This window comes from Pholcus phalangioides, unplaced genomic scaffold (genome assembly GCF_987345545.1).
Source record: "Pholcus phalangioides strain wild (caught in Gottingen) unplaced genomic scaffold, Ppha-v1.0 ptg000005l_1, whole genome shotgun sequence".
NCBI lineage: Eukaryota > Metazoa > Arthropoda > Arachnida > Araneae > Pholcidae > Pholcus > Pholcus phalangioides.
The window spans coordinates 6,649,588-6,664,202 of NW_028301598.1; the positions used below are offsets into that span (position 1 = coordinate 6,649,588).

Below are 14,615 nucleotides of genomic sequence, written 5' to 3' on the forward strand. Positions count from 1 at the left end.
TTCTTTATCAATCAAATAATTACAGAACATGGGTCTATGGCTTAATACCAATCATGGAGACATGGACTAGAATGGTGATGCATATTTTGCAGAGAGCAAGAAATAAGAAGACATCATTATATATACGTGGCCCATATTGGGAACAAAAGAGAAGGCAAGCTATGACAGAAGACCGAAGAACACTATCAATTAAATATCTCTTACGAATCAAAAAATCAAAGAATACTACAGTAACTAGCAAAAATCAGAACAGTGTGTGAGCATGTGACCAAAAAAGTATATGAGCATGTGAGTGACAATAAGATGTGATTGCTTGCACACGGCATCCGAGTCCCGAACCTACGCGAAAGAGAGTTCATGATGCGAGGCCGCCGCGGCCGGTTAAGAGAGAGCAGATGCAGATGGACCATCGCAGAGACACTGCCAATCTGGGTGGAAGGCAGATCCGACCGAGAAGACGGTCGTAATTGTTTGACGACAGGGCCAAGATGGGCGGCACAAGAGAGCGTGGAACTATGGGTTCGGGGTCGAGGGAACCGACCTGGCCTTCGTTATCGGCTCAAGCTTACTAAGAAGTAATCCTAGCGATTCGCCGGCGATGGTCTTCTGGTCAATCAATAAGATGTGACTTACAGGGACAGATGTGACTTACAGAGACAGATGTATTTACAGGGGCGGGGGCCAAGAAGATTATGGCGCACGGCTCCAAAGTTGAATCAATAAAATTAAACTTGAATGGGAGAAGGGCAGCAAAATGTGTATAGCCCACAGGCGGCAAAACCATAAATAAATACGCCTTTGATGCTAGTAAGTCAAATACTCACTCCCACACAAGTCGAGATAGCACTCCATAGTCTTCATAAACACAGGTCACGAAAGCTGTCATAAAGATGTTCAATTTGTATGATTGAAATAGCAAAAAAAAAAAACACACATACCACAACAAATTTAATAGAAGCTTTTGTTTATGATTTATTTTCAAATAACTATAATATTGGTCTCAATTTTTCCTTTTTCGATTTTGTTGAGTTTGATAATTTTTTCTTAGTCTTCCTGATTTTCTTGTTGTCATCACTATCATTGGCACCTTCGAGCCTCTCCCTTTTCCTCTTGTAGAGTTCCCTTTTCTCACCAAAATCATTCTCATCCAAAATGATGTCAGCTTCTCCTATGGCCGTGTTTACTTGAACTAATATGCTCAGAACATCTTTCTCTGAAACAAGAGCCACACATTGTGTGCACGTTTATACAGGAGGAAAAAAAACTTTTTTTCACTCATATAAATCAGAAAAATGGAATAAATGAAAACATTCAATTTGGCTGAACCCATTAGTGCACTTCATTCTGCTGGATTGAGCATTCTTGTGACAAAAATATGTCTTACAAATTTACTCTGCCAGCATATTCAAAAATGTGTCATGAAATCAGCTCCAATATGGTTTACAAACATATTTTCTAATGAAAGAAGTACAGTGATACCTCGCTAATGAACACCTTGGCATACAAAGGTGGTTTTTTTTTTTGTGATTTTTCTGCCTTGGCTACTGAACACAGATTCGGATAACATACATCTTCATTGATATGAATGCAGGCATTAACATAAAACAGCTGGATCATGAGCTGAATTTTAGTGCCACAATCAGCATAAGAATTACTATGACATGAATGTCGCTCTCCACTTGTTAACACAAGATATACAGAAGACTGGATGTTGTGAAGATATTTAGTATTTGAGATGTTAATTTTTTAAGGAAGGAAAAAACTCATCTCTGCCTTTACCGGGAGTCGAACCCGGGTCCCTCGATTGCCGGACGAGTGCTCTGACCACTAAGCATATATATGCTCTAGCGAAGGAAAATCTCCTCTGTAGCTTAGTGGTCAGAGCACTCGTCCGGCAATCGAGGGACCCGGGTTCGACTCCCGGTAAAGGCAGAGATGAGTTTTTTCCTTCCTTAAAAAATTAACATCTCAAATACTAAATATCTTCACAACATCCAGTCTTCTGTATATCTTGTGATAAGAATTACTGTTACTTGAGCCTGATTTTAACTCCTGTTCACCTCGGAATATTTTTCCAGATGTACCCCCATTTGTCTTTCTTAAAGTTTTTGAACCATTTCATGTTTCATATTGGAAAAACATAGGTGTTGGGGGGGGGGGATATGGTCAAAGTGTTTAAAATTTTCAACGGGACAGATAGGATGGACTATGAGTTATTAATACCCTGTCAATCAACTGCTTTGACACGAGGATACTAATTCCTCACTACCGATTAGTGAGGGTCAACTCCAGGGGTTGTGGTGTTGTATAGGGAGGTTTTCTCTAACAGGGAATAATGGAAGGTCAATAAATAGAATAGCTATCCTCCAGGGGTTGTGAATTCTACCACAATTGACACAACTCAAAAAGAAGAACAATAAACATAGTGGGATAAATTGAGAAACTATCCATACTTAGAATAAGACGCAAACAATTTTTTTTACGGGCAGTGTATTATATGTTAATAATTATAATCATTTTTTAATTTTTGGTGATATATGCTCTTATTTCGGGTTAACATTAGTGACATTTTAAATCCATATTTTTTATGGGCATCTTTTTTCAGTCACCTCGTTGGGGCAATTTGCCTGTTGTGGCCTTTATGTTTCAATTTGTATATGAAATGAAATATTCAGCTAATAGAAAATGCATTGAAAACAAAGAAGCCTATGTTTTCAGAGCATATGTTCCTTCAGTGAATCTATAAGCTTATCTTTTCCATCTTCATGCATAAGACCCAAAAATGAGCTGGCCAAACATATATGGATGAGGACACCTATGAAGTAGACTGGGTTGTGTCAACACTAGTTTCTCTAGTACTAAAGCTGGCATTGCTTGTGTACATAGAAAAGTAAAATGAAAAGATCTTCAGCACCTCTCATCTTTCCGTAAATTCACATTTATCCAATTTTGAAGCTGTTCATTTTAACCTTTGGTCAGTTTTTAATTTTCTCTTTTTTATAGTGTTAACTGGGGTTTTTTTTTTTTTTTAAACTTCTCTTTAAATTTTAGGCAGTGACTGGAATGAATTAAACAATTTCCCATAGAAACTGATGGAAAATCACGTTTTGTCTAATGAACGAGATTCTGGAATGAATTACATTAGCTAAGGTATTACTGTATACAGTGCAAGTAGAAGGTGATTATGTCAATTGATAAATGGTAGATAAAAATTTATTCACAGACTAAGAATTAAGCTCCTCCTAAAAAAGGTTATTGCAGCAGCAAAGATTTGCACCTTTGGTAAAATTCACAATGTTAAGGCTTCCAAACTATAAGTCCAATCAAGATAAATAATTAATGTCAAATGACAATGTAAAAACATAAAGAGATCAAGGTTGTTACATTTCAGTGAAAAAATACCACCAATATGACAAATTGCCATTACAATGGATAAGTGACGGATGTAAAATTTCTATGAACTGCATCTACCAGAACAATACCAACAATAGTACCTTGCATTAACTTTTCATAGCACCAACAAGATTCAAACAGATTGTGTAATCAATGTAGATCGCTTTGATACATAGTGATAGTGATAGGAACCGAGAGACACCCAGGCTAGGGAGACACTTTAATATGCAGAAATTAATTAATTCAGCACATACCTAACTCAATAACAAATAACATACTATAGCCAATATGTACTGACCAAGTTTAGTTTTGATACGCCACATGAGAAGCTTGTAAAACAGAATTCAATTTCAACGAAAGAGATATTCTGGATAATAATGCTGAGGCGAATTCTGAAAGAAGTCTACTGATCTCCACTAGAGCAGACTTTTCTTTCAGAGTTCACCTCTGAATAAATATCCAGAAAGTTACTTTCTTTGGGCTAAGAAAAAACCACCAGAATTCAATTTTTCGGTTCGTGACAATCAGTAAATCGAAAGTGACAAATGAAGCACAAAATATTCAAACAGTGGGGGAGAATATGTGATAACGCCTTACCAATAACTTTATGTTCTTCCAACTTTTTGCCTATCAGCTCTTCTATCTCCAATACTCTTCTTAGATCAGTTCGAGTGACCATAGTGATAGCCATTCCACCTCTTCCGGCTCTTGCAGTCCGACCGACACGATGTATGTAATCTCTCGCAAATGGAACATTATGATTGATAACCATATCTACAGCTGGAATGTCAAGCCCTGACAAGAAAAATTAAATAATGTGAACGAATAGAAAACATGTCATGCTAAAATATGTCGCCCCCTTCATGCCAGAAGCATGAATGTGCAAATTTCCAAAACGTGGGAAATGACGTTTGAATGTTTACTCTATGAGTGTCATTTCCCTAAAATGCTTTGTAACATGAATTTCAATAGGGGTTAAACATTCACATTTCTGGCAAAATTTAGATAGCAAAATAAGGGATCCAATCAGCTCATTCATCACCCCAAAAAGTGAACATTTGCACATGAAGGGAGCAAAAGAGCAGATTCATGAAGAGATGCTCATTATGAAGAGACACTTCATTTTTTGAAGATGTTTACATTGGAAGAATGCAGGTGTCAGGGAGACATGATCGAAGTGTTAACAATTTTCAACGGGATGGATAGGATGGACCATGAATTATTAGTACACTGTCGATTGATTGCTTTTACAAGGGAATACCAGTATTGATTGGTAAGGGCAAATGCGAGGTTATGGTGTCGCAGGGAATTTTTCTCTAATAGGGTTGCTAATAAATGGAAATAGCTTACCCCCGGGGGTAATAAATTCTAACACGATTGACATGTTTAAAAAGAAATATGATAAACATGTTGGAGTAAATCGAGAAGCTATCCATACTTAGAATAAGACAACCATATATATATTTTATGGGCATTGCATAATATTTCCTCATGTATATATATTGTTTGTAATTGCATTTTTAATTAGGTTGCTGCATTTTTGAAATATATAACATCCATATTTGCTATGGGTATCTTTTTCTCAGCCACCTCGTTGGACATTTTGCCTGTTGTGGCCTTGTATTTGTATTTATTTCATGCTTCTAGCATGAGGGGGATGATGTATACACAGCTTTAATCCTTTAAGCAGCATTGATGAAATATCTCGCCTCCGTTAAAGGCCCTTATTTTAACATTTACACAAATCTAGATAGTTTGTAAAGTTCATTTGTCAATGGAACACTTTTTTTATAAGACTACCCTTACTTTGCACCAGCTGAAACTCAGAAGAAAGCCTTAATTAGAAATGATATGGCATTTTATAGTGGGTTTAGTGATTTTTGCTTTGCCCTTAAAGGGTTAAAATATATTCTTTCAAAGAACTATAACAGCACTCCAATCTTTGAGTGAACCCCTTGTCTCTTGTAAGTGATTCAGGTTACAAGAGAAAAAATCTAAAGCATGAAATGTGTAAGAAAAGTTAGAGACAGCTGTGTACTCTGTGGGTCTGTCTTGGGTCCTGTATGAAAAGTATGAATCTGTATGAAAAGGAATGTCAAGATACCAAAATAATATTCTGTTTTAGACAGGATTTTTTAAGTAAAGGTGCACATTAGGGTGGGTAAAAAAAATGAAGTTTTTATTTTTAAATCACTATAGCACGGAAAAGTTGCCTCCTTTAATAAGAAAAGCAACGTTAAAAGTTTTTAAATCGGTTGATATCTTCCGGTCATGCATCATACTTAAAGTTTATAGACATTAATAAAATCAAACATTTTTCTCAAATTTTTTAATGTCACTTATAATTCCACGATTGACACGCTATAGTTTGTTATGCTTACTTTATAGTTCAATAAAGCAAAATAAATTAAAAAATCATTAATATTTCAATCTTTACTGGTCACGCAATGAGTTTGAAAAATGGGAATTGACCAAAAGTTTCATTGTACAGCCACTCTGTCAGAACAAAACGAATCAGAACTCACCACAAGGAGGTGGCTCATGTTGACTTCCACCCACACCCTACACCAAGGCTGGACAAATGGTAAAAAAACATATTCGCCAAAAACATTTTACCTGAAAAAGATCTAAAATAATGTTTCTTTTGAATTTTTTAGGGCATAGTAACCCTCTTTCATGTTGGCAGATATGCTGCTGTAAATTCCAAACATTTTATGCTGCTCACAGCCTGCAACTACACAAAGAAAATTTTGGGAGCCAATACCAACTTTATAGTCACCATGTTCACCTGGGATTTGTCCAGCCCTGCCCTTCACAACCAACCATGCAAATTATGGTCGTGTGTGTAATTTACATCATATCTTAAAACTAGTTACCAAAATTGACTAGGATTCAGTGGTTCAGTTACTTCTAATGGTTTATTTTCTAAGTGTACATGTTTAAAGTCTGACTTTGGAAGAAATCAGGCTGATCTCTTAATAACGGCATAGATCTGATGTAGTCATCATCCATGTCCACATACTTTAGTTGAAGCTTCAGTAATGAGTTGGCAAATCTCTCAACTGTTTGAGTGTGACAGGGAAAGGTTTTTATGTCTGTGGTGGGGCTAGTGTCGGAATTGATGAGTGATATAATATCATCATCACATAATTCCCGTTACATTGGGGGAGGATACAAATACAAATATAAAAAAACAACGCCACAACAGGCAAAACGCCCAACAAGGTGGCTGAGAAAAAGATGCCCATAAAAATATGGATGTCATTTATTTCAAAAATACAGCAACCCAATTAAAAATGCAATTAACAAAAATTATAAACAATATATACAACAGGCAAGTATTCTAGTAAATAATTTCAGTATAATCTGTAGCTTCAAAGTTTATCTTAGGTGGCATGAAGTGTCTAATAGTGTTTCCCTTTAGACACAGATTGTCTTACTTTCAAAATTCTTTTATATCCAAGTTCTCTTATGTGTTCTGTCATCAACGATCATAGCCAACAGTAAATTTTCAGGGTGTGCAAAGAAAGAAATTTATTCAATTACTGGATTAACAACTTCAAGTAGGCCATCAGGTAAATACTACATTACTATAAAAACATTTGTTCTTTTTTTATGTTGAACCACACAGGCATGCATGATTTCACAACGGCGTTCTCAGAGTTATTGGGCAAACTTATGTATAACCTAAGCACTCTACTGGCAGCAGTTAGCCATCTAGAAAATGATAGAGGACCAGGATATCAAATTGACAAATCTCTGGAAAATGTTCTGACTTAATTGCTTCAGATATGCCTAATAAACACTGCTGGTCTTTGCCCAGCAATTTCTCATCTACTTCTGAAATCAAACAATCTAGAAATTCATACCCACCACAGGGAGCTAGCTATACACACCCAGTAAGCTGTTGTCCAATGGGCTCAAAAATATTTTGGCTTGCACCATTTATATGCTTTCTTTACTTCAAACTAAGCACACAACTTCTGTCTATCACCATGTTCTATTTACTACCAAGAGAATTGTGCCGGAAATGTAAGTGTATGTACCTAACTGTCTATATCTTTAGTGTTGTGTCTGATTTTTTAATGCTGCCATCTACACAATTACTAATTGTGAGTGAAGTGTAATGATTGAATATTGTATCGTTGTAGGCCTGTTGCTTTCTATGGCGAGACATTTTAATGGGGAGATCTCGGCTGGAATTCACAGCTCAAAAAGTTGGAACCACAAAAAACCAACTTCACCCATTTATATGCTCAAAAATATGATGGAAAGTGAGTTCATTGAAGTGCAGTAGACACACCCTCTACTGTAGTGGTCTTTCCACATCTAATAAATTCTTGTCAGTTCTAGCTGACGGATGACGCCATTCTTCCAGCCAGTGTTAGAAACAGTGCCATCATACCCACTCATTTGTAGCTTTCCAAGCGATATCTCTAGTTCAGACAGATGAGAAATAATCCTTCGAGTTATGCTGGTGAAAGAACTCGAGGAAGTAGAAACATGTCCAATGTAAGTCGATTCAGGTTCCTGAATCAGAGAATAATACGTTATTTTTCTCTGTTCTTGCGAAAATGCTTGGCATTTACATTTCTGACAAAGTACAGTATTATCTTTTCTGCCATCAAAGTAAAGAGTAGAACTTTCTTCTCATTAGGTGTGCATGTAAACTTCAAATTCATACTGACAAAACTATCTTTTCCTTTCTGATTTTACATTTGTCCACTACACAGGAAAAATCTGTGTTGGTTATCATTCCGATCTCTTGCCGAACACTCGAAGCTATGGTGTAACATCCCTTAATGGGGTTATGTGCCCGGTTCAAATTATACAGTTAAAGACAAACAACAAGCAGAAAACAAACAAGTTGTTTTGTATCACTTCAAAATGCTTTATTGCATTAATGGTTATTTTACATTAAGTTAGATTTCGTTCATTAAAACAATTTTTTTTGCGTTAAAGTCAATTATTCGAACATCAATTTTAACTATAAAAAAAGCATGGATCTCACCGCAGAAGTCCCTGTTCATTTAGCAGGACATCGCCTTTCTTTTCGTAGACCAAGAGATGCAAGTGCACTAGATACGATAGCGATGTAGATCCGTTCACGTCGCTAGGAACCAACCGAAGAACAGTGTCCCAAATTTCAGAGCAAGTCGTCAGCAACCAGTTTCCAGGTAGACCTCCCAGCAATCATAGATAACAGTCCATCGGAGCCCAGCCAGTTGAACGTCGAAGAGAGAGGTACTGGGCGTTTCCATAGCATTAGACCAGAAGTTTCGGGGCAAGGTAGCCCGGTCGATAAGATGCTCGCCTAAAGTACCAAAGGATGTTTAGAGGTGTCGCGAGTTCGATACCCGGTTCGTCCTTGTCAGAAAACTTTCATGACACAGGGGTACAACAAAAAACGGCGACTTGACCGCAGCAAAAAATTGCTACCGCAGGGAGTCCCCCATCGAGGGGTTAGCGCACCAACCTCTCGATGAGTATAAAAAAAAGCAAGCCTGCCGTTTGGAATCGGCAATAAATTGTAGGTCCCGGTCTAATTAGCCCTCGTGTGCAGAAAAATTACCGTGGTGCGACAAAAATGATCAAACCAGAAGTTTCGTCACGAACCAGACCATTCAAGGTTTCATCTGCCAGAGGGCAACTAGTCACGAGTTGAACTGCAAGACTCGTTAATTGGTTATTTAACTTTTATAAAAACATCTTCACCGGACCCGCCGGGAACAAGAATGGTAGTTATTTAGATCATAAAATTATTTTGAAATTTCATGACCAAAGCCGAGAACAAGCTACTCAAGCAGCCAAAACAAGAGGTGAATACTTGAATGAACGAATGAATGAATGCGATTAGTGAGATCGAGAGACACGCTTTTATACATTGTAAACCGGCTTTAACTTTAGGACCATTCGTCTACCGGCAACACTCCGTCTCTCGATAAAAATTCAACATTTCACAAAAATAATTAGCATACAAAACAAAGTCAAAAAATATTTCAAAATTTCTCAGTGGCAACGCTAAACGTAATCGGGCGAGCTGGCCAGGCTCACCGATCACACCTCTTACATCAAACACTGAAAAACACAAAAACAAAATTATTTTGGCAGAAGTCTGCAGCCAACCGCTGTAACAGGTAAGTAAAAATACAATAACAATGTAACGAGACGATGTGATATCTCCCCCGGGAGAATCCCCAAATTAAATAATTAAACGTAAGCGTAACAGAGAAGGGCATCATCCTGATCCGTTACAATGGCACAGTAGCGCGATCAGAAACTCCAAATCAGTCATACTTTAATGCTGTTGCACTCAGTTTAACTTTCCTCCGCCAATAAGGTTTTTGTGATGATGAACTTGGTGCATGTCCCAAAGCAGAATGTTTTGCATTGTTCTGCAACAAACTCTCGGCTGAATGAAAATTTCAATTTCAACTGCAAGTTTATTTTACAGTTTGTGTGAATACATGTTATATGATATTATTGGCAACCAAGGAGACAAATGTCTCCTTGGTTGTAGGCTGTACTGGTTGTTACAATGTGAATAGGTTTACAAATTTACAAAATACAGTACAGTACAGACTTTCTGCTGTAAAAATCCCCATAATAGTGTTTTTTGCGCTTTTTCTTAAATTTCATTCAGATTGTTCTACAGTAGTGCTACTTATTCTGCAATGTAGGTCTCAGATTTCGGCATATTCTGCCTTGGAGGGTGCATGTATAAGAAACGAGCATGTATCTAGGAACTAACTAACGAACTGTACAATGAAATTTACAAAAAATTGGTTAATTCCTATTTTTTAAACACATTGCGTGATAAATATTAAAATATTGATGATGTTTTTATTCAATTTGTTTTATTGAGCCATAAAATAAGCATAAACTATAGCATGCCGATCGTGGAATTTTAAGTAACAAAATGTTTGATTTTATCAGTCTATAAACTTTAAGTACGATTCATGACCGGAAGATATCAAAAGATTAAAAAAAAATTTTTTTTACATTGTTTTTCTTCTTATTAAAGGAGGCAATTTAACAATACAGCAATTTGAAAATAAAAACTTAATTTTTTTTGACCCACCCTAGTGGATCAGACAAATTAATTAAAGCACAAATTATCATAAGGACTATCTTTTGATTCCATTGAAGACAGGTTTCCATCTCGTATAATGATGTCCGTCTTGGTCAGATTTCACTGCACTACTAAACCATGCATGAAACTTCAGGGATTTGTCCAGCTGAAATTTGGATCCCTTTTCTGGACCCTTCACAAAATTCCGGATTTAAAAAACGGACCCTTCACAAAATAAAAATTTACTACTATATAACTATTTTGCTTTCCACAAAATTACTTACTTTACACGAAACAAATTACTATTTTCACAAAAATTAGGAAAATTTTCACAAAAACAGGACTACAAAAAATGTCTGGAATGTCCCCTGCCCTTGTAAGTGAGGTGATATATGAGCCCTCTTGATGTTATTGTCTTCTCAATAGAACACTCATTCTTTTCAATAATAACTAATCACTTTTATTCATTATAATTGGTGTTTCGATAATCGACAACTACTAGTAAAAGAAGCGCCATTTTGCCACCTGGCAGTCGAGTGGTTAGGGAACTAGCTTCTCACTGTGCAGGTCTGGGTTTGAATCCCGGTTCGGGCATGGATGTTTACTAACACTAACAAATTCCCTGGACGGATCATGTTGATCCCTTGGGAATACGTGAGGATCACGTTATTATTATTAAGACATTTTAGTTTCTGATGGGGTTGTTCACCTCGTTCTGACTCCCACCCACGCAAAGGGGAAAGATTCTCCCTTTCTCTTCATGGTTGCCAAAGCAACTTTCTGTCGAGATTGGCGTGGTGGTGAATCTTCTGTAGCAATTCACCACATAAGCATTCTTCTTGGGAACTTCTAACAAATTAGTGCATGCTGTGAAGTGCTTAGTGAGCATTATGGGTGGCCTTATGCATGTTTCATGTTCACAAAGTACTGTCATCTGCCTTCCATATTAAAAGTGTAAGTGGCAGATTCCCGAATGTTCATATTTTTACAAGTAGCATATTATTGGTCTACCAGCTCTCTGCAGACAACTTTCAAACAAGAGAGAAACTCCCATTCAAGCCTCTGAGTCGGAAAACAGCAAAAGACTAAGACACTGAACACCAGAACTGGTGCTGTAGCCAGTCCAACTGTACAACAGCATTATACTGAACTTAAGAAAATATGATTTAAAAGGCAAGTCTTAAGAGCATGTGCAAAATGTGCAAAAGAGGCACTCATAAAGTTCTCTCTGGTAGCACACTTTTCAAGCTGCACACAGGATTATCAGATTCTGCATCATAACCAATTGGCATGTTGTTGCAATACCCTTGTGTAAACGGACGGCCATTCATCCCAATTTCTCAATAAATAAATCATTTTTTCCTCCAATTTTTTAGGAGGAAAAAATTAAGAAAGCCTCAGAAGGTTCAGGAAAAAGTTTTTGGAATGCAGTCTTTCATGCACAATATTTTGTGAAGGGTCTGTTGATCAGATGCGCAATTTCATGAAGGGTTTGGGAAAAAAAAACAAATTTTGGGCTGGATAATACTGTACTCATAGTACTGAACTTTTGTTTTTGTAACTTGTAAACAGAATTACTCTTATTCTACCTAAAATGCACTGTACTCAACACAAACAGTGATTTTTATATGAATATAATAATGCAATGGAAATGTGAATGTGGCATGTGTTTATAGAATGCCAATCACACTTTATATGTTTGTTAATTTGAAATTCAGAAGTGACTGCAAAAAAAAATGTTCAAATTATCCAATCCATTAACACAAAGTCTGTAAATCAACCATGAGGTTCAACTTAATCATCAACATTTGCATAGCAGTACATAATGACTCATTAGTATCTCAAACTGCAACATTTTACTGTTCTGGAATTACTAGAATTTCTTGATTATGCTTAAAGCCTAATTTACAAAAATGATCCTCTGTTCATCTTTTGTAAAACCGTTTCCGTACATTTGCTAATTATTCTTCAGGAACTGATGGCAACCTATTTATTGCAATCTACCAGTGGATCAAAATCCCTCTTTCAGTCAATTTCAATGAATTAAGCTTTTTATCCAAAATATCTTGAAAAAGAAATTATAAAATCAAAAATTATGAAGATATTTGCAGTTGAACTTGAAAGGTTGTACACAATCTCATGAAATATAAAAAACAATGTAATTTTTGAGTGAACTTGATCATAATACAGTCAAAGAAGCTTATTAGAATCACAGATAATGTTATCATTTAGGCATTCTTCATTCATTCATTTTTGCAAATGATATTCAAACAGAATGAACAAATACTGTAACATAGGAAAAAAAATTTTATATAGTTATCAGTACTTTGGATAATTCTATCAATTTTTTTCCCATCTGAAGTTTTTTTTGGACATTCTGAAGATAAGGTTTATAACCAAACCTATTTTTCTTTCCTGTAAGTTATCGTTATCAGGCTGCAAGACTATGTAGAAAAGTAGAAAGTGTTGTCTCCTTCCCTCTTGTTAACAAACATTTCTGTACTTAATGTCCTAATCAGTCCATAGCATTTGCTGAGATACATATATGTGTGGAGCTGATTTTGTAATGGCATTTCTACAGTTAAGGGAAATGTGTGAAGAAAAAAGCCCTTTCCTTCAGATCTTGATCAATTGATCAGATTCAAAATTTTTTTCCTGAAAGACTTTCTCAAGGAATCTATGAATCATTAGCATAATGATTGTGTGGAATTAAATTTGTTATCACCAAAAAAAAAAACCAATAATAATAATCATTCAAACCTCTGCTGGCAACATCAGTGGCAAACAAAAGTTTTACAGATCCTGATTTGAACTGCGTCAGAGACGCTATCCTTGTCTTCTGCAAGAGCATCGAGTTCAATGAAACATTCTTGAATCCAAGGTTATTTAGAGCTACTGACAAGAGTTGGCAGCTCCTGAAATATATCAATTGTGTTCATGATTGAGGATGAAAAAATATTTACTATAAAAATGTCATTTCTTAATGTGAAGTTTACACATACACATTACTGTTACTATTTACATACAACTATTATGGTTTTATTAAAAGAAAATGTTGTAATAATTGTCAGATTAGTTTTTATCTCATTTTGAGAGTAAAATTCAATTATTATTTATTAAATAAATGAATGTTAAAAATGGTCATCTCTTGTCTACACTTAAATTTGATTAATTCTCTAAAAAGAGAAATAATATATTTACTTGGGTATATATATGAAATGGGTCCCAAACAGAGTCCTAACTAGGATTTTTGTGAGAGACAGAAACATGATTTTGCTGAACCCCCCCCCCCCCACTGCAAAATTTGATGATTTTATAAAAGTGTCGTTACTCCCTCAATTTGCTCCTACCCTGGGACAGTTGTCTTCTTTGTCCCCTGCAGTTCTGGCACTGGTCCTTAATTTAACATGCATAGGAAAAAACTGGAAGTATATAGGTTAGGTTTGAAAACAAAGGATGTCAGAAGTTTTAAGGTTTTGGCAAAGAAAAGGAATTAGAGGAATTTTTGAAACATTTGATATGATCCAGTGAAGGTTAAAGAATTTCCATCTTATACAGTGAAATCTGTACAAAATAGAACATATAAAAATCCATAGAATTGGCTGAATGAAAACTGTGATCCTCATTAAACCCTGCTTTTCCCAGCATGCCGGGAACAAACCAGACCCTAACATTCAAGCAGCTGGTGTCCCTCGCATTTTATGGCATGCCGGCTAATGCAGTGAAATGCGGTAACTGCTTGATCTATAACTTCATACCTTTTTTCAATACCTCTCAAAAGGATTCAAACTTAAACCACTCGAAATGGGCATAGGTACTCTAACCAGGGTGGGTAAAAATATTTTTTTAAAAACCAAAAACCTGGTTTATTTGGTTTAAACTAGCTATAATACCCGGCAATGCCTGGGTTTTCTTCAATTACTGGGAAGACTGAGAAAGCGACAAATCATTATAAAGAAATAAACTGTTATACATAATACTGGCAGCATTAAAGAAGCGGCAAACCATTGTAAAGGAATATACATGTCTGGAACGCATTGTTTGAGAACCACAGTAACCAAAGTAAATATTCCAAAAGTGATTGTTGAGATCATTGTTGATCAACAGTTTTTTGCCCATTTCGGGCATTTGCCCAGCTTTGACAAACTTT

At 36.1% G+C, this 14,615-nt stretch overlaps 1 protein-coding gene across 2 annotated transcripts in view; it reads right to left on the minus strand.

The window, feature by feature from the left end:
- Positions 1-947: 947 nt before the first annotated feature.
- The window catches only part of Dbp45A (putative ATP-dependent RNA helicase Dbp45A), a 29,232-nt gene continuing 15,564 nt past the window's right edge, over positions 948-14,615 (minus strand). For both annotated transcript variants that reach the window (XM_089232214.1, XM_089232215.1), the window contains exons 5-7: positions 13,226-13,380; positions 3,991-4,188; positions 948-1,213 (exon numbers count right to left, since the gene is read on the minus strand). In XM_089232214.1, the coding sequence (XP_089088340.1) occupies positions 987-1,213; positions 3,991-4,188; positions 13,226-13,380 (580 nt within the window). In that variant the 3' untranslated portion in view covers positions 948-986. The remainder of the gene's footprint in view (positions 1,214-3,990; positions 4,189-13,225; positions 13,381-14,615) is intronic.